We start from the raw sequence: 24554 nt of genomic DNA, 5'->3' as shown, positions 1-24554 counted from the left end.
ATTTATTCATTCATTCATTCAACAGTGTCCTTGTACTTACAGCCCAGTGAGGAAAATAACATTCCCAGTGAGGAAAAATAACATTAGTAAAACTTGAAATATAATTCCTCATTGTGATAAAGATTGTGAGGGAAAAACCAAAGGGCTATGAGTATTTAATACAGGACTTAATCTGGTCTAGAGGGTCAGGGATGGCTTCCTTGAGGAGGTGATGTTTGAGGTGAGACCTAAACTATGTGCAGGAGTTACTTGGAAGAGAAGCAGTTTGGGAGTGGTGGGCAGGAGTAGGTAGGAAGAGCATGCCAGGCAGAGGGATTAGTATGTGCAAAGGCCGAGTGGTGGGAGGCACCGTGACACTTTCTGGGCACTCAAATGAAGACTGGTGGGGTGGAGCACAGGAAGTAAGCTAGAGATATATTCAGACATGTCAGGAGACCGAGGCCTCACAAGGCCACATGATTTTGTCCTTTATCCCAAGAATAGTGGAATGAATTCACCTTTAGTGTCAATGGCCCCGTCCAGCCTTCCTACCACTTTTCTCTAGAGTAGCTGATCAGTGTCCCTTAGTGGTTCATAATTCCTCTGGCATCTAGTTCTGCTCTGGCTGATAAATGAACCTTGTGTCATGGCTAATTAGCCAGAGTCTACAGAAGACCCCTTCTGGCTACTTTTCTCCTTCCAGTAAATTTAATCCTTTTATTTCTGTAGTAACAGAAATGGTATCATTGTTGTTATAATTACTGGAAAAGTAATTATAAGTGACATTGTGTCTGATTGGAGATTTGTTGACTACCGGTTATGAGAGGGACACTGTTCCGGTAGTGAACAGAACAGCCCTGTCCTCAAAGTTAATGTCTACTGGATGAGACAGTCGTTGAACTAATAAACCACAAGTATTTATTTGATCACAGGTTGTAAAGAGTGCTGTGCAGAATAAAAACAGGAACTAATTTAGAGTGGGGTCGGTACTGTGCTAAGTGCTCGTGAACATTGTTCCATGACTTCCTGACAGCAAGCAGGGGGTTGCAAGAATGAAGGATGCAGGGATGGGGGGCAAGACCTCTTCCTTCCTTCCTTCCTTCCTTTCTTTTTTTTTTTTTTTTAAAAGATTTATTTATTTATTTATTTATTTGACAGAGAGAGATCACAAGTAGGCAGAGAGGCAGGCAGAGAGAGAGAAGAAGGGAAGCAGGCTCCCTGCTGAGCGGAGAGCCTGATGGGGGACTTGATCCCAGGACCCTGAAATCATGACCTGAGCCGAAGGCAGCGGCTTAACCCACTGAGCCACCCAGGCGCCCCCTTCCTTTCTTTTTTATTAAAGATTTTATTTATTTGAGAGAGAGAGGGAGAAAGAGAGTGTGTGGTGGGGGGGAGGGGCAGAGGGACAAGCAGTCTCCCTCTTTGACGTGGGGCTTGATCCCAGGACCCTGAGATCATGACCTGAGCTGAAGTCAGATGCAAGCCCACTTTCTAGTTGCAGAAAGGGAGACTTAGAGACTTGACGTCCAAGGTCACACCGCTGGCAAATGGAAGTGCTGGGGTTTAACCCACGGTCCTCTGAGTCAAAGCCTGACCTCTTTTAGACAGTGTGCCCCTCACTGTCACCTAGAAAATTTTCCACAGCCTCTGCTATCTTCTCTTGTCCTAATAATTCCCATGCTGCCTGCGCTGTATGACTGTCTCTCAGAACAACACCAGAGGAGTCTTTAATTTTGAGATCATGGGAATCTTGTCTTGGCTCCCTTGTCTGTTGAGGCACTAGTTTTACTCTCTTGAGAGCTCGTATTTTTCTTGATTTTTCGTAATTTCTCTCTTTCTGATGCCCAACTCAGTTCAACTAATATTTTCAAATACCTGCTCTGGGCATGGCACTTTGCCAGGTGCTCTGGAAAATTTAAAGACAAACGAGATTTGGACCCCGGCCTTGTGGAACTTCCAGTTTGCAGGGTGTGAGATACACACATGGGGAGCCACATCTAAAGTAGAATTCAGACGGCGGATAGAATCTGCTAGCTTTCTGGAGGAAGTGGCATTTGACGGTGACCTTAAATGACCCATATGATCTTGATTGTGGCCCAGGAAGAGAAGGCAGAAAAAAAGCAATAGGAGCCAATTTTTGGAGAAGAAAGTCCTTTAAGACAGAAGCAGGGTTGCTGTGGTGTGGGAGTCATTGAAGCTGATGCCAGGTTGGCCGCCACCCTGGGGTGAAGACCTCAGCTGCCAGGGTGGCAGCTTGTGCTGGAGCGGAGTGGAGCTCCATTTCAGTCCCAAAGTTGACTTTTGGCCCATTAACATCTAATCCAGAACTTTCCTTCTCAGAGGCTGAGGAGTCAGGCTGTTCACCTTTGAGTGCGTCTTCTGGATGCTGTCAGCACTTCTGGGCTCTGTCTGCTGCTGGCTGGCTTAGTAACAGAAAATTCTGCCAACTTCAGGACTTTTTTTTTTTAACCAAGAATAAGTCTTTTCCAGGAAACTGTTCCTCAAGAGAAAAAGTTGCTTCTTCTGTTTTTCCTTTTCTGACTGTATATGGAAGGGAAGTTATTGTCTGTTAAAGGAATGAACCTCAACCAGATAGAGGAAATGATTCCACCCCCTCCCTCTATTAGGCCTTGTGTCCCGAAGCCGACCTGAGGAGGAGGATCAGTATTGGCTGAGTATGGGCAGAACATTCCACAAAGTGACGCTGAAGGATAAGATGATCACAGTGACACGTTACCTTCCCAAGTGAGTCCTTCCTTGGAAATCTCAGGTTTTCTGCTACTGTCCTGATTTGTGTCCATATCCTAACTTCTGTTTATAACGCCTGCTGTGCACCTAGTGAATTCTGTGACACATTATTAAAACCAACACAGGTTGAGTGGTTGGTTTTCCTGTTCTTGGAATTACTATTTTGTTTTCTAGGGTTATTTTACTGTTGTAGTTCACCTGCCTCTAAGGGATTTGACTCAGCTTGTAATGTTTAGCTTGATTCTTAGCAAGCCCATTAGAAATAAAGAATGGGAGGATAAAAGAATGACAGAGTTTAAGAAAGGAGAAATTTCCATTACCAGTCCCCCCGGGATGAGTTGGTTACCACACTTGAGGATTGAATGCCAAGGATGGTGCTAACTGTATTGAGATGGAAAGGGGTGGGAAGGTAGTGATTTTCTTTTGGACTTCTGGGCATGCCCTTTGTTTTTCAGGTACCCTTATGAATCTGCCCAGATCCACTATACCTACAGCCTCTGCCCTTCCCACTCGGACTCAGAGTTTGTCTCTTGTTGGGTGGAATTCTCCCATGAGCGGCTAGAGGAGTACAAGTGGAATTACTTAGATCAGTATATCTGTTCTGCCGGCTCTGAGGACTTCAGGTCAGAGAATATACTTTGGCTTTCCATCTAGCTACCTTGTGTGTGCCTGACTTTGAACATGTCTGTCCTTTTTTTTCTGATTACAAGATGATGTTTGTTTTAGAAAACATGGAAGAACAAAAGCACATCTGCATTAGTTAAGAAACTCAGCAACAAGGTGGGTGGTGGTGTTGGTTGCACAATAGTGTGGATGTACTTAATGGCATAGAATTATACACTGAAGGATTATTAAAATAGTACATTTTGTTATGCACATTTTACCATGAAATAACAGAAACCTCAGTGATGAAGTCCTCTTCGATGGAATGTCAGTGTAGATCATGTTCTTAACCTTTTCCTAACTACCTGTGGTATCTCATTTTTGATCTTTAATTTTTACGTGTAATTTAAGATTGTGGTGATAAAAAGCCACAACTCCATTGGGTCTGGGTGTACAGAACTGTCCTGACATCTCTGGGATGTAAATTAAAAGTACCCTTTGTGATCTTCCTCTAGAGCTGTGTTTCAAATGAAGCCATGAGATGTAATATCAGACAAACATGTACTCAAGGGGAGAGGGCCCCTCACATACATGCTCCAAGGACAGGCTTGAGATGGGACCTTCACTGGGAGTGCCTTTTTTTTTTAAATTTTTTTTAGAGAGGCAGAGGGAGAGAAGCAGACTCCCCACTGGATATAGGGCTTGATCTCATGACCGTGAGATCATGCATGACCTGAGTGGAAGCCAAGGGTCAGACACTCAACCAGCTGAGCCACCCCGGTGTTCTGAGAGTGCTTGCATTACCTGCTTTTGTTCACCACCACCCCCTGTTCTCCCTTTGGCCCTTCACAGCTTAATTGAGTCTCTGAAGTTCTGGAGGACCCGTTTCCTGCTGCTACCAGCCTGTGTCACTGCCACAAAGCGCATCACAGAAGGGGAAGCCCACTGCGACATCTATGGGGACAGGCCCCGGGCAGATGAGGAGGAATGGCAGCTCTTGGATGGGTTTATCCGCTTCGTGGAGGGTTTGAACCGAATCCGCAGGAGACATCGCTCAGATCGCATGATGCGGGTAGGGCTCTGTAGGCCCCTTGGGGACTGTGCTTGGTCTCCTCCTATCTTAGGGGCCTCTCTCTGGCCAGTTTATTTACTCTGCAATTTATTTTAAATCTAAAACAGTGTGTTCTCCAGTGTAGGGTGAAGGAGGGAGGGATAGGGTACCAGGCGGCCAATGGCAATGTTCTGTGGCCCTGAGGACACACAGCTCCTTCATGTGCTTCCCAGGTGAGACCTCATGTCAAGCCCAGCGGCTTCTGCTGGGTTACTGAGTAAAAGTCACTCAAGAGGGTAATGGCAGCAATACTTGCTTACTGTTGTATCACTTTTAGAATTTCCAGCACCTTGGGCATTCATTCACCCACACACTACCCAGGGAGGTCATTGAAGCCCATGGGGTGGGGATATGGCTGAGGACACCATCTGATAAAGGGCAGAGCCGGAATTCTGGGTGTGTGTATGTATAGTTCTATAAATTTTAACTCTTTTTTAATATATAGACTCACATAATCAGGATACAGAGCAGTTCTGTCACTTCCCCAAAAAACTCCTCATGCTACCCTTTATCTCACACTTTGCCCCTATCTCTAACCCCGGCAGCCACTGATCTGTTCTCTGTCACTATACTGTTGTCTTTTCCAAAAGTCATACGCACATCATCACATAATATAATCTTTTGGGAAACTGCCACCTTTAACTCAGCACAACGCCTCTGGGATTCATCCAAGTTTTCGCTCATCTCAGTAGTTCATTCCTTTTTAGTGTGAGTAGAACTGCATCATCAATTATGTTTTTAACCCCAAGTTCAGTGTTCTTCCCCATATACCGGCTACCCTTTGTCCACAGCCTTGCCTATGACGGGAAACATTGCAAAAAAAAAAAGAAAGAAAGAAAGAAAGAAAAGATTTCCTAAAGACCCTGCATGGTGGAAAGAGCTCTGGTCTTGAAACCAGATGATTAGAGCTTGACCTCCAGCTCCAGTGGGATTCACTATAAGTCACTTAACTTCTCTGGGACTCAGTTTCTTCTTCTGTGAGTTAGAGAAAACATTATTTACTTCCTAGATCCAGGACAAGGGTGAAAAAATCTGTGGAATCCACCTCAAAGAGGCAGTTTATTTTGAGTCAATAGGCATTCAAGCCTTCAGCTTAAGCAAAAAGCAGTTTTCAGCATTTACCGAATAACAAGGGTCTGTGTTGCTTGCCTCTGTGAATTGGATTCCCAGAGGGCCTGACGCACAGCAGTTGCAGGAGGCACTCTCTGGGCTGTGAGTGGCATCCACTGAGGGAGCCCACTTGGGCTGATGGCCTTATTTCCTCTTCTCTGCTTTAGAAAGGGACCGCCATGAAAGGTTTACAGATGACCGGGCCCATTGCCACACACTCCCTTGAGTCGGCCGGCCCCCCTGTTGGGAAGAAGGGAACCTCAGCTCTGTCCGCCTTGTTGGAGATGGAGGCCAGTCAGAAGTAAGTGCTTGCTTGGGAAGAGACTCATCCCCACCCCACAGGCTCCACAGGTTTTCAGTGCCTCACCTGGTGAGTGAGGGTGAAATATGATTTCTATCTGCAAGGAGCCTGAAATTAAGAAAAAGAGGCATACATGAGCCAGAAAGCTGGGTTAATACCCGGTAAGTGTCAAATAACATGAAATATGCCAGACATTATAAGCTTGCAGTCTGGGGCTTAATTTGAGCTACAGATACATTTGCTTTGGCCCACAAAGTGAGGTTTCTGTTTGTTTCTTTGTTCTTTTTTAATAGATTTTATTTTTTAGAGCATTTGTAGGTTCAAAGCAAACGTTAATGGAAGGAACAGAGATTTCTCATATACACCCTGACTCCCATACCTGCATTGATTCCTCCATTGTCAACACCACCCTCCAGAGTGGTCTGTTTGTTAGAACTGACAAAGCTGCGTTGACACATCATCATCATCCAGTGTATATTCTGTGGATTTCAGACAAATTTATAATGACATGTAGCTACGGTTACAGAGTAGTTTCACTGCTGTAAAGGCCCAAAATATTTTTAAAATAGCTGAGCCACATTTTTTAGTTTGGAGATTTTGAATACAAATCTGGATTTTACAGGAAATTATATAGTATACACAACATGATACATGATTATATTATATATAAAACTATGTATTTTTTTTCCAATTTATTTATTTTCAGAAAAACAGTATTCATTATTTTTTCACCACACCCAGTGCTCCATGCAAGCTGTGCCCTCTATAATACCCACCACCTGGTACCCCAACCTCCCACCCCCCCGCCACTTCAAACCCCTCAGATTGTTTTTCAGAGTCCATAGTCTCATGGTTCATCTCTAAAACTATGTATTATAGACAATATACACAATACTGTATTATAGATAATAGATAAAATCCAATCTTTTGAGAAATAGAAGAGCCTCAGTTATAGTGCTGCATGCATACTCACATGCCTACCCAGCCATGGGAGGACTGGTGCTTTAGAATGGGCACATGCCCCCTGATTTATTGGAAAACCAGCACACCCTCTGGTCTTGGGCTTGCCCTGTTCCCTCAGGCATGTGACCTGGTTAGCTTCTCTAGGCATTTGTGTGGTCCCTTCATAAACAGTAAACACTCCATTTCCCAGGATGCCAGTGGGGCCACATCTTGTCTGGGAGGGCAGTGACAGCATCACAGGAGGGGGGATTTGAGTTGGCCTTGCAGGAAAGGAAGTATCTATACAGAGGGACAAGGGGGGAACCTGGGCAAGAGGAGAAAATACCTCTGGGTGCAGGTGGCACCCACTGTAGGAGCCTTTCCTGCCCCTCTGTCCTCCCAGCCAACTCAGATTCTGTGCTTCCCAGCATCTTGGGCCAACACGCATCAGAGCCCTTACCAGAATTCTACCAGGATTTACTCATGTTCCCCCTGGCTTGCCTGTGCTCTGAGAGTAGAGGCTATGTGTTGTGCCTGGAATATAGGACGTGCACAGTAAATAGTCATGGAATGATAGAGGAAGGGATACTGGGGGTCCCTGTACAGGTGTTAGGAGAGGCTAGACCTTGTCTCTCTGGTGTGAGAGGCCATGTGGTGTCCAGCAGGTACCTGTGTCCATTAGGCTTCCCACGTGTCACGTCGAATGACCTTGAGGCATAGTGGAGTTGCAGTTGGACAGACAGGTGGGAACTTGGATGCCAAGCTATCCTTGCATGTTCTCATAGCAAGAGGGATCCTTTGCAAGTTTTTTTGTTTTATTTTAATGGAAAATTTCAAACAGATAAAGTAGACTAGTATAATAAATCCCTGTTTACCTGTCACGGCAACTTCGATGATTATCAACTCATGGCCAGTCTTATTCCATTTATATCCCGTTTGTTCTCACCTTCCCTTTTTATTCTTTATTAAATTTCAAGCATCATATCTCTTTATTTAAAATATTTCAGTATATATCACTGAAAGAGAAGTACCCCTTTAAAAAAAGTCCCAATACTGTAATTTGTCTAAAAGATTATAGTCATTCCTTAATAGCATGAAATATCCAGTCAGTGTCTTTGACAGAAGTATTTTCAGAGATGAGCCCCATGTATAGGAAGGCCTGGGACGTGGGCCTCAAGAGACAGAGACTCTTTGGCAGGCTCTCAGTAGTCAGGCAAAAGGCCACAGAAGATGGAGAGATGGTGATTAAAAAAAAAAAAAAAAAAAAAAAGGAAAGGAAGGGAGACAGGGAGAGAAGGGAACCTGGCGGGGACACTGGGGTGGTAAATGAGAGGAAGAGAGCAAATGTAGGTTGGGCTCATTACTGAGGGAACTGGGTCCTCTTACCTTCGTCTGACCAAGGGAAGAGCTCAGAACTCAGCCTGCAGGTCCTCCCTATAACAAATCACAGATCTTTCCTGCTAGAAAAAAGAACAAGGAACATATGTTGCTGGGAGGGGTGTTAAGCTGGGGGTGGGGGTGGGGATCTTATTTTAATTTGTCAGTGAGTCACCATTTAGTATGCTCCAAGGAGCAGCTTTCTGCTCAGACTGGAAGAAGCAGGGTAGTTGGGGTGGGAGTGTCCCCCCCATGTGTAGGGAGAGTCTCTCAGCTAACCCCCCAGGAATAGGCAGGACAGAGAGACCCAAGACTTATTCTCTCCCCAGATGACTGCTCTTGGGTGACTTGCTGCGTTTTCTCGTGCAGGAGGTAGAGCAGAGGGAGCCAGACCTTTATATAATGTTTGCTCACATAGCATTTTTTATTTGTGCGCTTTTCTTTTGCTTTTGCTGCACTAAGCAGATCCAATTTTGTTTATTATGAAAAATAATGCTAGAGCAATATGGAAAAGAATTTTTAAAAATTTCATCTATAGTCCTGCCATCTTAACCATAAACTGTGTTTCTTTTGTTTCTCTTCTAGTCTGTATCTGGGGTCAATGTTTAGTCAGATTCTTGTGGAAGATAGAGGCCCCCAAAGCCTCAGCCTTCTGCCCATTGTCTTCATGACTGGGACCAGTCTGGGCAGCTGGTGCTGGCTCAGCTGCTCCTCTTAATAGACGAGCATAACCTGATGACAGCTAAGTCAGGGCAGAAACCACCAAAAAGCAGTTGTCGCTGCTTCCGTAGAGGTTTGGCCGGCAACCCCATCCCAGCAGAAGGCAGCGTGTCTCTGTGTATGTTTTCACATATACATATGTATAGTAGAACTGCTCGTTTTCGGGCAGGTCCCCTTCTTCTGAGCCATCAGACAAGGAGCCTCCAAACAGGGTTTTACTCGCCTCTGAATCCCTGATTCCTAGTCCACAAGTCCCCACAAGGAAGACAACTCAGTAAATGGGAATTGTCATGTGCATCTGAGGGGACACGGGAGGGGGTGGGAGGTGGTAACCAGGGCTTCCTGTCCCTGCAGCCTTGGGGAAGTACGAGAGAATGTCACAGTGTGCATTTGTGAATGAAGCTCAGAGGAAAACACACTTCAGTGTGACAGAGACAGTGTGGTGTAGGGACATGGGAAAGAATTGAGCATTAGTTCTGCTTTTCCTCTATGAATTACACCTCAGAGTAACAAAGTAATTGGTGTAGGGAGGTTTGTGTTTTTTCCAGTATTACAGCTCATAGGTACAGAAGGAATGATAGACTATTACCATGTGTGATCTTTAACGAACTTCTGGATCTAACAGCGTTCACCAGTGGCCATTAATACCACCAGAGAGAGAGGGCCAGACATTACAGGCCTCCAGATAGAAGTACACAACACCACTTAAGAGTTCTTGCCCAAAGTTGAACCTGAATCTGCTCAAGCCATTAGATAAAACTTCTAGTTCTCAGGAGGTAGAAGGCACAGAGGAACATGATAAACAGTAAAGGGAGAAAATAAGCCCATCCAGGCTATGTGAATTTACAGGACAAATGATACTTTCTTCGATAAATAAATTATAAAGATATAAAGAGAAATGAAGAGGAACTTAGGCCTTAAAAGAGGGTTAAGAAACATAACTTAGTGCAACGTAGGAACCTTAGTTGAAACCTGCTTTGAACAAACAAACTGTACAAGATTTTTGGGAGACAGTTGAGGAAATACTTGATACTAGAAAATTAAAAATTTTCAAGTGTATTGGAGTTGTGGTTGTGTTTTTTCACAAGTTATTTTCTTTTAGGGATACAGTGCATACTGAAGTTCTTATGGGTGAAATAATATGTGAGAGTTTTGCTTCAAAATAATTGGGATGTGTAGCTAAAGGGTATAGATGAGTCATAAATGGCCCTAAGTATATAATTTGTAGGGACTCATTATCTTGGCCCTTTTACTTGTGTTTGTGTTTGAATTTTTCATAATAAAAACTAGAAAAAAAAAAAGAGTGTAACAGGTTACCATGGAAACTGATTTTTAATCTCTGGTATGAGATTACTTGACAATCTGTAACAAACGTGTCAGAATTTGAGAGTAGGGAAGTCTTACAGACTGGGTTCTTGGGGAGGCAGCCTGTGATGTTTATTAAGGAGAGTCAGTGGGATCAGCTTGTGTGGGAGGGAGGAGGAAGCAAGAGTGGACTGAGGGAGAAGCCCAGGTGCAGCATAGCCCCAGGGACAGCTTTGGGCCACCTCTGGAGCTAGAACAGCCTTCAGAGATGAGCCCAGGTGGACCAACATGGCCAATCCTGCACACTCCCTCGTGGGCTGCTGTGGGTGGTGTGGCAAGAGCCTGAACAGGCTGCTGTGCAGTTGGGGCTGTCCCCGAAGGGGCTGACAGGTGAGCTGGCTGGACAGTATGCCCAGCTACCATGACAGCAAGGCCACAGCAGAGGGATCTGGGCAGTGCCTGACAGTGCCCACTGCAGGAAGTATATTTTGCAATAATAACGAATATTTAAGACTATATATAACGTGAGACTTCTGGAATCTTCCAAACAAAAATTCAGTGATGTGTTGAAGCAGTCTAATTTGGGGGAACATTTAAGTTATGATAGCTCATAGTTATTTTTAGTACAGATAGAAGGAAAATAAACGTGGAAGTATACTTTTATGTACATCAGAGCTGAGAGGGATAAGATGTTCTAAGAAACCATTGTTGTCTCTGGTTATGAGATAGTGTCTGTTAGATTTATGTGGCTGGGGGGCGGGGCAAGGAGATCAAGTGTGTGCATTTGAAAAATTAACATGTAAACCTTTGAAATGTATGGGGAGTCAATGCATTTCCCCATCTAGTTTATGCCACGTTAATGCAGCCCTAATTTTCAGAATGTGCTTCTGCTGGTATATTTAATTATTTAATACAAACAGAACAAGTCTTCCCAGTGGATTAAAAAAATGGTGTTCTTGGATGGAGCCACTCACACCATGTTACTTCACTTTTCAAAGTAATAGGTACTGCCATAGTGCTTCTTAAATTTGGCTCTTTTCTTATTTATCTTGGGGGACTGGTGATTGTCCAGGAAAATGAATGCAGTTAAGGGTATTGTGTTGGGCCTGAAAGAGAAACAAAGCAGAAGTCTATATTTCAGAGGTGACAGCTGACCTGTCTTCATTTCATCTTGGCTGACATGGCCCTTTACTAGGGACTTTCAGCAAGCTACAGGCGTGTTTTTCCATCTTTCAGGTGTCTAGGAGAACAGCAGGCAGCTGTGCATGGTGCCAAGAGCTCCTCCCAGCCAGCTGAGAGCAGCAACGTTGCCATGACTCCCACCTACGTGGACAGCCCACGAAAGGTAAAGGGGGCCACTCCAGCAGGGAGCTGCCTTGTGCTCTCAGGGACCCGAAGTGGAGAAGAAAATGAAGAGTGGTTCGAATCCAGGGATGAATGTGCTGAGGATTTGGATGAATTCTACCCTGAACCCTCTTAAGCATTGCCATTTCTGTAGAAGCCGTTTCTGCTCGAAGTTGTAAGGAAGTTAGCTGCTAGATAAATGCAGATATAACACAGTCAGGCTAAACTATATTGGTCAGGTCCCAAGATCTGGCTTGAGCTGTGAAATTGGCCATCTGGTTTTCCTTCAGCTACATCTTTGGCTCTCCCAGACAGGAGGTAGAAAGCTAGTGGGGTAGCTCCTATGAGAGCTCACTGTTTGATAAAGAAATTCCTATCTGTTTGCTTAAACTCCTGAGAAATATAGTCAAATGGAGGCATCCTCTCGGGGAAAAGATCAAAATATGTGGCCTTGGGCCTCTCCTATAGAATAGCAAGTACAAAACTCCATAGGTCAGGCTTTTTGTATCCTTTAAGAGCGATACACTTGACTCTGTCTACTCATTCAGGGAAATTCAGAATGTGAGATCATCTGGTATGGGAGTCAAGGTGAGCTGACTATGCATTGTCTTATCTGGTCTCTATCACTAGAAGATGAAGGAGACTCAATAGATGTATTTTATTTTTCAAAACTGTGGCTAACTTGCATGCTTGTAAGTCTGTATATGTATTTGTATTTTTAAATTTCACTTCCATATCTTAAAAATGTCCTAGTCAGTTAACTATTTTTTCAAAACATGATTTTTAAAAAATACACAATATTTCATCATATAGATAGACCTTCATTTATAACTTACTTTTTTGTTAAAAGTGTAGATGGTTTCTTTACCAAAAAGAATTTTGGTAATTATTCCTTAAATTTTTACCGTTATTCTGCACTGTATCACAATTATAAATAATAATGCAAACAGCACCCTTGCACATAATTATTTGACCACATCTCTTTTTATTTCTTTGGGATAAATATATCCCATGAGGATGGAGGGATTAAAATCTGAGAAAGAGTATCATCTGAGACTATAGGCAGCTTATATATTCTCTAGACCAGAGGTTGTCAAATCTAAATAAATATTTTAGGCTTTGTGAGCCAAGAGGCAAGATCAAGGGTATTATGTAGGCATTTTTTTTTAATGTAGGTACTTCTATATTCATTTAAAATTTTAAAAACTACCCTTAGCTCAGAAACTATAATAAACCAGTAGCCAGATCTGCAGGCTGTAGTTTGCTCACCCAGCTCTAGGAAGTGACTTTACGTACAGTCCCAAGGATATGCAGTCTCTGCATAAGGAATGATCTGTCAGTTAAGAAAGAATCTTTTCATGTGTACATAAATCTCAGCAGCATTAGCCCATCTGATTCTCTATGTTCTAGTGGAGAAGGGACATGGATGAAACAATGAGATTGCAAAGGCGCCCTGCGTGCTGCCCGCTAGCTGTTACCCATAGTTATTGCCATCTTTGAGGATTAGAACTAGTCCCTGGGACAGGCCTGAGAAGTAGAGAACTTATAGAACCACAAGCAGTAAGGTTAAAATGCACCAATGGCCAAATATTAGATTGCTGTTCAGAACATTCTTCTCATTTTCCAAATGAATGCTAAAAATCCGCATGGATGGTTATCATTTGTGGCCGATGTAGATCCCCAAGCAATTAAAGGAAGTGAAGGTGTTATGAGATGGTCAAAGCGAAGACCTCTGGGTGACATACTCAGAAATGCCAACAGTGTCTCCAGTCAGCATCTTGTGTTAGGAGGCGGAGAGTGGTCCCTGAACTTGCATCTCCACAGCCACACATTCCCATGATTTATTACTTGACTTCAAAGAGGTTGATGGGGAAATGGCAGCAGTATTGATGAAATGGACCCTCACATAGTTCAGTGATTCTACTTTGAGAATTGGAGAAAAGTTGTAAGAAAGCAGACTTTCAGATTTATCAAGTGCCATTTCTGAATTTCAGTGATAATGTGTAAAAAGTAAAAGTATTTGGAAGGGACAAGAGGACACTTAATGATTTTAAGAAAGATGGAAGGAGGGGTCTTCGGGAAAGCCAATTTTGTTTCAAATACATGGAATCCTGTACCCCACAAGGGTAGGGTTCAGCAGGGAAGGCAGCTTGAGAGCTCTCCCACCTCCCCTCTCCCATCCTATGAGTGCTTATGTTTCTGACACTATGTGTATTTCAGCTTCTTGGTTATTTTGTTATACAACCAGTGGAGGAGAAGGTATTGCTGCTTCTGGATCCCAACTTTGCCTGCATTGAATCCTTTCCTCCCATCTGGCTGCCGTGTTTATTAACTGAAGACCTCAAACCTCTGTATCTCCCCAAGAGGGCTGCTGGTCACTCAGCCAGGTGGGAGGCCAGGAAGTGACCCCTACAGGCTTTCCCTCACCTCCTCACCAAGCAGCTCTGTGGCCTTTTCCTCTCCCTTGACATAGGTCTGAAGAAAGTTCAGAGCTATGTGGGAGGGTGCAACATCCAAGTGAGGCTCTGATGAGACCTCATGGAGCTTGGACACACCTTCTATCCCTGTGTTTGCTCCCACACAGATGGGACATTCTGCCTGGGAAGGTGTGAGTTCCTGCTAATGCTTTGCATTTGGATATAGTCTTTCTGGGTGGATCGCTCCCCCCACCCCCCCGCCCCCCCACCTCCCCCACCGCTTTCTCTCTCTCTCTTTTTGTTTCCTCTCCATTCCCCTCATGTGCCCTTGTTTCTCTCCTTCCCTCCTTGTTTTTATTTTTATTTTTTTCTTTCATACCCCTCTCCTTCCCCTGATGGTTCATCACGGGTCCACATTCGTCCCTTCGCTCCCTTGCATTTGCTGCTGCCGCCGCTGCTTCCTCCTCCTCTGACTTCAGGACGGGGCCTTCTTTATGGAGTTTGTCCGCAGCCCGCGCACAGCATCGTCTGCCTTCTACCCACAGGTCAGTCAAACTCTGAGGGCTCTGCAGCCCATGCATGCCTGTCCCATCAGCAGACGGCTTCTGCTCAGCTCTGAACAGATAGACTTGGGCTGAAATTGAGTTTGAAGAGCAGCTGAAATTGAATTTGGCCTCAGAGGTGTGCATTCCCTTCTGTTGGGTTGGTGGCGACAAAGGGGAATGCAAATGATGAATGCAGGAGAGCAGAGGAACCATGAGCATCGATGCTCGGTTTCCCGAGTCTGCTTCTCTCTGCCACGTAGTTGCCACCAATTCTCTGCCACATCAGCAGCATCTTCCCTTTCAGGTGTTTTGTCCATCTAGTAGAAGCAATGTGAAATATGCTTTCTTAAGAACTGAGCACTTACTTTTTTCCTCATAATGCAACCTGATAAATTCATAGGAGTGTGGCAGGAAGTGGTCAAAAACAGCAAACATTTATTAATAGGGCATACGCTTCATCATAGGTTTAATGATGGGTGACACTGGGCAGCTTGCCTCACCTCTGGACTTCCCTTAACTAAATGAGTCCAAATAAAGGGTTTGGACCAGACCTCCATAGGCCTTCCAAGACTAAACCGTCTTGGAAGTCTTAGTTGCTCTGTGCCAAACACATAGTGTTCTCTCATCTCATTCTCACTAACTAACCTGTGAGTTAATTTATCATAAGTTGATAACATGGAGAAATTGAAGGACAAAGAAGTTGTGCTTTATACAGTACAGGGTTGAGCTGGGATTTAAATCCAGGACCAACAGGCTTGACTTGTGACCCCTGCTCTGTGATTGGCTTTAGTAATTACTGTTCTGACAGGACCTAGGGGAAGGGAAACCGGACTCTATACCCTTTTTCAAGGCCCCTAAGTATACAAAATTGACTTAGTTACAGAGATTTGAAAGAATTGAGAGAGTTTAGGGATGCTTGGGTGGCTCAGTCGGCTAAGCGTCTACTTCGGCTCAGGTCATGATCCCAGGGTTCTGGGATCGAGTCCCACATCGGGCTTCCTGCTTACCAGGGAGCCTGCTTCTCCCACTTCCTGCTCTGCCTGGCATTCCCCCTGCTTGTGCGTTTTTTTTTTTTTCTCTCTCTCTCTTTGGCAAATAAATAAAATCTTTTAAAAAAATAATCGACAGGGCTTATGCAGAGAGAGATGGACTAAGGAGGACAGGACTTCGGAGGTTCAAAGGCAAAGGTTAAGGGATCCCTATCTGGTGATATTCAGAAAGCCAACATTGATTTAGTCCTCACTCTGCCAGCTACTGTGCAAAGGGTTTTGCACACGCAGTCTTCACAACAGTCTGTGAGGTGTTGGTGTTATCACCCCGTTTTCTAGATAAAGATACTGAGGCTTAATACATTACCTGGTCAAAGGCATACAAGTTGTGAGTGGCTGAGCCCCTGCACCATTTAGCACACGTACCTGGAGGGAAAGGGGGTAATGAGCATTGGAGTCTTCCCTTTCTTAAGAGGTCAGATGATGCTGTGCCTGTCTCTGCAGGTCTTCAGAGGTCTGCACTTGCCTCTTCCCAGTGAACTGTGTCACCCTGGGCAAATCCCGATGGGAATCTCTGAGTTCTAATCAAGAATCTCTGATCTCTGAGTGTGGGAGGCATGCTGCATTTTTGGTTTAAATCAAACTCAGGGTGGACTTACTAACCTTTTACTTTCTAACAAGAGACTCTGTTGTGAAAAGTTTTTGACTTGGATTAGAATTTAACATAAGAAAAATCAGCTGAGCCAGAAGGGAATTATTTTATAAGTCCCATAACAATGTAGCAGTCCACACAGCTTCACTTGGCGGATTTCCAGGTGAAACAAAAATGGACAAGTTCCCACAGTTGGAAATCACGTATAAAAATGAGCTGTTGGGAGAGGCACACGAATAAAGTTTGTATTAGTGACCAAGTGTGTTATTAAGCTTACACATAAATCAAAAGATTGTCTCTGCTTATATATAGTAAGGGATCCTCTATACTGACACAAAATGAGATTGTGCTCAGTTTGTTTTTGTTTGGTTTATTTATTATTGTTGTGTTAAAATATACGTAACATAGAATTTGCTGTGTTTGTTTTCTACCATGATGTGTGGAGAGTGGAGAGGGGCACTGGAGTCAGAGGGCTCCTTTCAGATTTCGTCTTCAGCACTGTACCAGGGAACTGCGTTAGGCATGTGAATTAACCTCCTGAACCTCAGTTTCCTCATTTGAATAAAAATATCTTCCTTGTAGGGTGGTTTTGAGGATTATAAAGAATATGCATTTCTCAACAGACTTCAAGGGAATGAAACCCCGTAAAGCATTTTTCTGTGCACGGAGCAGTTAAGTAACAGGTCAAGGACAACTAGATAACTAGAAGAGCCCTACATATTTGGAAACTAGGTAACGCGCTTCTAATAATGCCTGAGGTAGGGACAGTGTTGCAGGCTGCATGGGATGTGGTGGCTGGCTAGTGGCTGGGATTAGCATAGGATTCCTACCGTGCCAGGTTTTTGTGTCCATTTGGGACAGCTGCTTATTAGAGCCTATTCGCCATTCCAGCAGCCTCTGCTCTCCACCCCAGTTCCCAGACCAGGAACCGCAAAGAATGGGTCATGAGCTCCTTAAGAAGATGGTGCTACGTGTTAAAAGACTGTCACTCCCTACTGAGCACCTGGGTGACTCAGTTGTTTGGACATCTGCCTTCAGCTCGGGTCGTGATCCTGGGGTCTGGGGATCGAGCCCTGCATCAGGCTCTCTGCCCAGTGGGGAGCCTGCTTCTCTCTCTCCCTCTCCCTCTGCTTGCCACTCTCTCTTTCTCTGTCAAATAAATAGATTTTTTTAAAAATCTTAAAAAAATAAATAAATATAGACAGTGTGTAGGCTCTGGCATCAGACTGATTGTGAGCCTTTTGGCAGCTGCATTAACCTCCCTGAACCTCAGATTTCTCATCTGTAGAATGGGACTAGTCATGTTTTCTTTGTAGGCTTGCTATGAGAGGGAACTGAGATGAAGCTTCTGTGTGGTTAGTTTGGACCCTGGCACGTAGTACATTCCCCCATACGTGTATCTGTGTGTGGGAGAGGGGAGGGAGGACAGGGGCTGAGAGTACCAGGTAGTGACCCAGCTTGATTGGGCCATCAGCTGTTTTTCCTGAGTGTGTGTGTGTGTGTGCATAAAAATGCACTGGACGGGGGTGACGTCTCCTGCGCCTTTTATCTCTGAAATTCGGGATGACCCTGTAGGACCTTGCAATGTAAGTCCTCCAGCTCTGAGTCGCCAGGACTTTGCCTTGATTTTTGCCCTTCACAACAGCTTTCTACTGACAAGGGGTTCCTTCTGTCAAAGGGGGTATGAGGGAATCACCCAGACTCTGACTCTGCTCAGGGAAGAAAGTGCCTGTAAAATTAAAACAGACAGCAATGTGTAGAGGGTTCCAGGTAACAGGGCTGTGCACCAGCCGTGGAAACTAGTTCCTTGTGCCACCAATTCATCATTCTAATGATAATGAACCTGTCACTCTATCTGATAACCGGAACAGAGCTACACAGTGCTTTCTGGAAATCGATTTTTATCATCACAAACTGACACAAGCATTTAGAGGGCATGAGAAGCCCTTGGTAATGAAATTTTCCTCAGAATTCAGCCTGGTATCTTTAGTCTGTGGTTTGGAGCTGGAGGGAATATCATAGTCAAGAGGACAAGCTCCTGCCACCTGAGGCCTGAGCTTATGTTAGGCTTTGTTCCCTCCCCAATCCTCTGACCCCCAGCCCGTTACTCTCAAAGCAGGCATGGGTCTCAGAGGCTCACCCCAGCAAGGACTCACCTCCTTTTCTCCTTCATTTCTATCACCAGTCCTCCACCCCCAGTCCCTGTGACCATTTCTCACGCTGGTCCTGAAGGAGCTTCCAGCGTGGTCTCCTTGCTTCCATCCTGGCTCTTGGCAGTCTGTTTTCCAGCCCAGGGTCTTGCTGTAATGGAATACCATAGACTAGGGGCTTAAGGGGTGCATTGGCTTCTTCGAGTTCTAGAGGCTGAAAAGTCCAAGATCAAGGTGCCAACACATCGCTTCCTGGTGAGGGTCTCCTTCTGGCTTGCAGATGGCCTGCCTTCTCTTATGTCTTCAGGTGGCAGATATAGAGAGCTGTGGTCTCCTCTTTTTACAAAGACATTAATCCCATTATGACTTTACCCTCCTGGCCTCATCTAAACCTAATCAGTTCCCAAAGGCCCCACCCCCAAATATAATCACATAGGGTTTAGGGCTTCAATATGTGAATTTTGGGAGCACCATATTCAGTCCTTAACATTTGGCTTTCTTCCTTTAGGATAAAGGCCAAAATCCTTATGATGGCCTGGAAGGGCCTGCATGATCAAGGCTCTCCCTCCCTTCCCAACCTCATCTTCTGTCATCCTCTTCATCACTCTTGGACTCCAACGACAAGAGCCTTTCTCCACACTGCTGTAGGCACTAGGTTTCCACCCACAGTGCCTTGGCATGCACTGTTCCCTCTGTGCCTGGTTAACTCCTAGCCATCTAATCAAATCCTATATCTTAAAGATTCATACAGCTCCCGTGCCCCTCCTTTCTGCTCTTCTCTCTGGTTTGTTCACAGAACAAACACTTTTGTGTTTGTATGGCTGGGATTTGATTAGTGCCCAACTTCATGAGACTGTAGGCCTGTAGGCTCCCATAGGGCAGCTGCCATGTCTGTGTTGCTCACCGTTGATTCTTCAGCATCTTCCTGGCATTTGGGTGGAGCTCAGTAAGTACTGCCTGAGATATACTAATGGGGGAGATAGACACGAAGATGTTTATTTGAACAATGGAACAACCCCCCCCCCAAAACCCTTTTCTGTGGATAAATTAATTTCTTTTCTGTGGAACCATTTTGGCTTAAGTATGCGGGGGATTGGAAAAGGCTCCTAGTCCCCAGCAGGTGTGCCCTGTGATGGCCCCAGAGATGCTCCCATAGGCCCCCAGGCTGTTGCAGAGTGCACTTTGAAGCCACAGCTGTTAGGGCCCCAGTTTTTGGCATGCTTGTGGGAGCCCAGGGAAGTCAGAGTCAGTGACCAAAAGTGGACTTTTTACCTTTGATCTGTTTTCTCTCTTTGGAGACAAGAGTGAACAAAAGGCTCATGTCCCTGGGGGCTTAGTTCCACCCTTCCCCCAGAGGACCTTAGGGTCATATTAATCAACCGTTGCCCTCACCTAAACTCTTCACCATCAGTCAGGCTCTTATCAGAAATCTCTGTGCAAGGCTTTTGCCATGAGCACAGTTTTACCTGCAGGACATTCATCTCATTCCCAGCTCCTGAAAACATGTTCAGCCTTGCTGTGCATTTTTTAACTCTTGAAGTGGTTGCAAATACTTAAAAATCAGGAAATTTCATACAGATACACAGGTTTCTGTCTTGTGTTATAAAATAAGCAAGATGTGGGTCCTGGTTTCCTTCCCAGCAGTGTGGCCTTTCTTTCTTTTTTTTTTTTTTTTTGGTAATAGTCAGCTATGCCGATATATATCAATAGTCCCTATACATATTTTCATTTGCCATCTTTGCTGTAGAACAGTGTTGTCCACTAGAACTTTCTGTCATGATGGAAGTGTTCTGTATCTGTGCTGTCCAACACAGATGGTTAGTCACACATGGCTAGTGAGCATTTGACAAGAGGCTGGTGCAACTGAGGAACTGAATTTTACATTTTATTTTAATTTATATTTGAATAGCCACAGATAGCTAGTAGTCACTGTATTGCATGGAACAGTTCTAGATATTTAAAATGTTACCATTGAAGTACTTATGGATACTCTAGAATGTCACATTTTCCCTACCCTTGTTTACTTTTTTCCTCATTTTTTTCTATCCTTGTTCACTGGATTTTCTCATATATTTATTTGATCTTATTGTATGTCTATTTATTGATAATCTCTTCCTTTTTTTTTTTTAGAGTGGTGCTGAGATATGAAAATATAAATAACCATTCAGAGTCAGGGGCTAGGATGGACGTATGGAAGAGGGAAGCTGTACCTGTGGAGAAAATGTGGTTCAGTTGAGATCAGAAATCCCAAGCTCTTCCTAGGCATAGGGCTGTCCTAACATGGGCATTCCTTGTCTAATGTCTGTTTTTCCTTCCCATACCCAGATGGCAAGCTCCATGAGGGCAGGGGGGCAGAGGTTTGATTTGGAAGGATATTCCAGGGGCACCTGTGTGGTTGGGTGGTTGCGTTGGGCTCAGTCATGATCCCAGAGTCCTGGGATCAAGCCCCACACTGGGCTCACTGCTCACCCTCTCCCCCTGCTTGTGTTCCCTCTCTTGCTGTGTCTCTCTTTTTGTCAAATAAATAAAATAAAATAAAATAAAATAAAATAAAAGATATTCCATCCTTCCCTGATACTATAAAGCTTGGGAAACCTGGCTATGGAGCTGAGAGTTATTCCCAAGCTCTCTGAATATGAGATTCTGTCATGGGTCCCTTTATGATGCCTCTAAATGCCCTCAAGGAGCCAGGTGAGGGGAAACCAGGTATGCCACTTAGTCCACTTTGTCTTCAGAAAAGACAAAGCAGTATGTTCTGTCTGCCACCCTTGAGGTACAGTTAGAGAGCTGGGCTGGCAGATGTGGCAGCTTTCTGGTGGCTGATGGTCTTCCAGCATCAGAAAGTGGGGCTGTACAGGCACACGAGTTGGAGGTTCCTTGGGGGTGCCTGTTGTGGATGGTGCGAACCTCTAGGGCATCCCTGGTGGAGCTTCATCCCTCATCTTCTCCCATGGCTTCAGGCATAAGGGAAGGGGGAATGGGACTGGGCATTGGTGTTGCTGTTTAGGGTTGGCTTGTTAATAATTAACTAAATACCAGACTTTATTTGGGTTTCACCAGCTTTTCTTTTAATGTCCTTTTTCTGTTCCAGGCTCTAGTCCAGGGGCACCAAGTTGCATTTAGTTTTAGTGTCTCCCCAGTGTCTTCTGATCTGTGACAGTTTCTCAGTCTTTCCTTGTTTTTGTTTTTTAATTATGTGGAGAGTCTTGAGGAGCCCTGGCTAGATACAGTGTAGAAGGCCTCTGAATCTGGGCTGGCTTGATGTTTTTCTTCTGGCGGAGTTATGGATTCTTGACAATAGCACAGTGGTGAAGTATGCTTCTCCTCACATCATACTAGGGGGTTCATGGGATCCACACAACATCATTGGTTACAGGAGCCTTCATCACTTGGTGTTGTAGTATTTGTCAGCGATCTCCATTATGAAGTTACTGTTTTTCCCTTCCTATACTCTGTTCTTGAAGCAAGTCCCTAACTGTAGCTTACTCAAAAGAGGATGGAGAGATTCACCTGCAGCTTCTGGAGGTGGGGGTGTCTATGCAGGTTTTGTGGAACCCCTCTGTAAGGAGGATTTGGAATAATGTTCTTAAAATGGAGTTGCCTCTGGGGTGCCTGGCTGGCTCAGTTGGGAGAGCATGTGACTCTTGATTTCCGGGTTATGAGTTGGAGACCCACTTTGGGTGCAGGGACTACTTTAAAATTAAAAAAAATAAAAAATAATTTTTTTTTTTTTTTTGTAAATGGAGTTGCATCCAACACCAAGCACCTCCCACTACTTGCCTTTTCTAGGCCTCTGTGCAAATTCTGCCCTTCTGTCCATCCAACTTCCCTTGTCTTTCTGTTTATTCCAGAAAGGTCCTTCAGGTGGGTTACGGCAGTAAATGCAACCTCCAGAATAAAATGTGACTAAATGAGGAAATGTAGGAAAAGAAAAACTTAAGATAGGATATCATCTGAGGTCTTATAAATTATCTAGAGTTTAATGCTAAATTCAGCCCTGAACTATCTCGGAGCCAAAGAAAAGTGGGAAACATCTATTCTAGGATTCAGAGTGGTCATAAGGTAAAGGCAAACCATTTGCCCTGGAGAAGCATAACCTTTCATGGTATTAAGTTCTAAGCAGTCTCTTGAAAGATGGACATTATACTATATAGTGCAGGGGGTCAGGAAACTATGGGACAAATCTGACCCACATCTGCTTTTGTAAATAATTCTTACTGGAACAGAGCCACACCCATTCATTTACTTTATTGGGCTGCTTCTGTCCTTCTTACTGAATTGAGTAGTTTCAACAGGGCCCTGTAGCCCACAAAATCTAAAATAATTACTCTCTGCTCCTTTATAAAAAATGTTTGCCAATTTCTGATTCAGAGGGCCTGCTAAAATAAAGCTATAGGAATCATGTAAATTTCTGGCAGTTTAGGCTGGTGGGGCAATTCTCAGGTGCTGTAGATGAGAGTTAACCCCGCTATCGGGGTCTGGAAGATAGGACCTAAGAGCTGGGTCTAGCCCCATCAATTAGCTTCTTCTCTTTTAATTTTTTTAAAAATTTTATTTCTTTGAGAGAAAGAGAGCACATGAGAGGGGAGAGGTCAGAGGGAGAAACAGACTCCCTGCTGAGCAGGGAGCCGGATGTGGGACTTGATCCCAGAACTCTAGGGTCATGACCTGAGCCTAAGGCAGTTGCTTAACCAACTGAGCCACCCAGGCGCCCTTCTCATTTAATTTTATGGTCTAGTACCTGTTTCTAAGTCTTGCTGGTTAGAGGCAGATGGTGATTGGTAATTGCAAGCTGCTTCTTGCTGCATTTCTCTGTGTATTTATGGCGCTAGCAAAGTCTGTGTGGTCTTTTTTGGAAATATTGAGCCTGATGTAGGAGAATGGTTCTTTAAGAACTGGTGGCTACTTTATTTCCCAGGGTGCATTCAGTTGTATCTGGAGGTATTTTTAATTGTCACAGCTGAAAATGGAGGGCTTGGGGTTGCTGGTGTTACCAGCATCTAGTAGGTGAAGGCAGGGTTGCTGCTCAACATCTTATAAGGTATAGGACAGTCCACCCAAAGACTCATCTGGCTCTTAGTGGCAATGGTGCCAAGTTTGGGACACCCCATTTTAGAAGGAGTGATTTTTACAACATCCAACAAAATGATAATAGAAGGCTTTATTCTGAGGTACTTAAGAAACACATATTAGAGGGACTAGGAGTCAGATTTTTCCTGGAGTGCTCTGGAAGTGCTGTTCTCTCCAGGTATCTGCTGTAGGGTACAGTACAGCCCTTCTAGGTGAACAGGTCATAGTCCTGCGCTCTTAAGATGTTTAAAGGGAATGAGACCAATAAAATATTACATGAAGCAAAAATTGGCAGCTGCCAGGAGGGGGTTATAGAGATCCAAAGTAGAGAGTGAGAGAGATGGTTTTCCTTTGGGAGCTGGGGTGAGTGTGAGTCAGAAGACATTTTACTGAGGAAGCAGCATTTGAAATAGCACTTAAGATGATGGGTTTTTAGCTTACGGTTATAGGGAAGGGCACCTCGAGTCGGCAGAGCACACAGACGGGATTAAACACACGGGGTCTGATTTGGCTGGAAATGTGTATGTGGGTGAGTAACCGGCTGTGCAGGGCCATCACCAACCAGGGTTGTTGGTGCTGGACCTGCAAGGCTCTACAAGTTTGGTAGCTCATGGGGAGACCTGAATGATTTCAGAGTCATGGAGCGATGGGATTAGAACTGCTTTTTTTAGGAGGATGAAAATGGAGGTGGCTGGCAGGTAGGGTCTTCAGGGATGAGAGGCTGCTGTTGGTGGTCAGGTAGGAGACTGTTATAGCTTCTCCTGGGAGAACAGGCATGATGTGGAAATACATGTGAATCGGCCGAGGCAAGACTGCAGAACTAGGCCTCTGTTTAGAGGTTAAGCTAGAGAAGGAAGGGAGCTATCAGAAGCCCCTGAGGGTTGAGCCTGTGCACTTAGAAGGTTGATATCCTGCTGACAGACACAGGAAAGGAAGGTTGGGGTGGCAGGGTAAGCCATGTGAGGGAGGGCGTTTGCTAGGATATTCACCCGTTTGTCTCTAATTGTATTCTCTCTCTCCCACTTCTCAGTCTCACAGGAGTGCTGCCTTTCTTACTATTTCTGTGGAGTTTTTTTTTTTTTTTTAGTGTAAATCTGTGGCTTGAGTCAGGTGCTGGAGCCATTTTTTGGTTCTGGGGATTCACTGTGAATGGCGATTTCCTATCAGCTGTGGTGTGGGGTGCAGGAATTC

General features: G+C 44.5%; 1 protein-coding gene across 10 annotated transcripts in view; it reads left to right on the top strand.

The window, feature by feature from the left end:
• DEPDC5 (DEP domain containing 5, GATOR1 subcomplex subunit) overlaps nt 1-24554 on the top strand; it is a 133884-nt gene that overhangs the window by 85717 nt on the left and 23613 nt on the right. For 5 of the 10 annotated variants that reach the window (XM_044243840.1, XM_044243846.1, XM_044243845.1 and 2 more), the window contains 6 exons: nt 2607-2724; nt 3183-3350; nt 4183-4402; nt 5719-5852; nt 11433-11541; nt 14437-14502. In XM_044243840.1, the coding sequence (XP_044099775.1) occupies nt 2607-2724; nt 3183-3350; nt 4183-4402; nt 5719-5852; nt 11433-11541; nt 14437-14502 (815 nt within the window). Of the gene's footprint in view, nt 1-2606; nt 2725-3182; nt 3351-4182; nt 4403-5718; nt 5853-11432; nt 11542-14436; nt 14503-24554 lie in introns of those variants that run through there. The other 5 variants (XM_044243847.1, XM_044243844.1, XM_044243843.1 and 2 more) reach the window with 3 other exon arrangements.

This window comes from Neovison vison, chromosome 3 (assembly GCF_020171115.1).
Source record: "Neovison vison isolate M4711 chromosome 3, ASM_NN_V1, whole genome shotgun sequence".
In the NCBI taxonomy this organism is placed as follows: Eukaryota; Metazoa; Chordata; class Mammalia; order Carnivora; family Mustelidae; genus Neogale; species Neogale vison.
The sequence above is the reverse complement of the archived record's forward strand: the minus strand, read 5'-3'. Positions and strand labels throughout refer to the sequence as shown.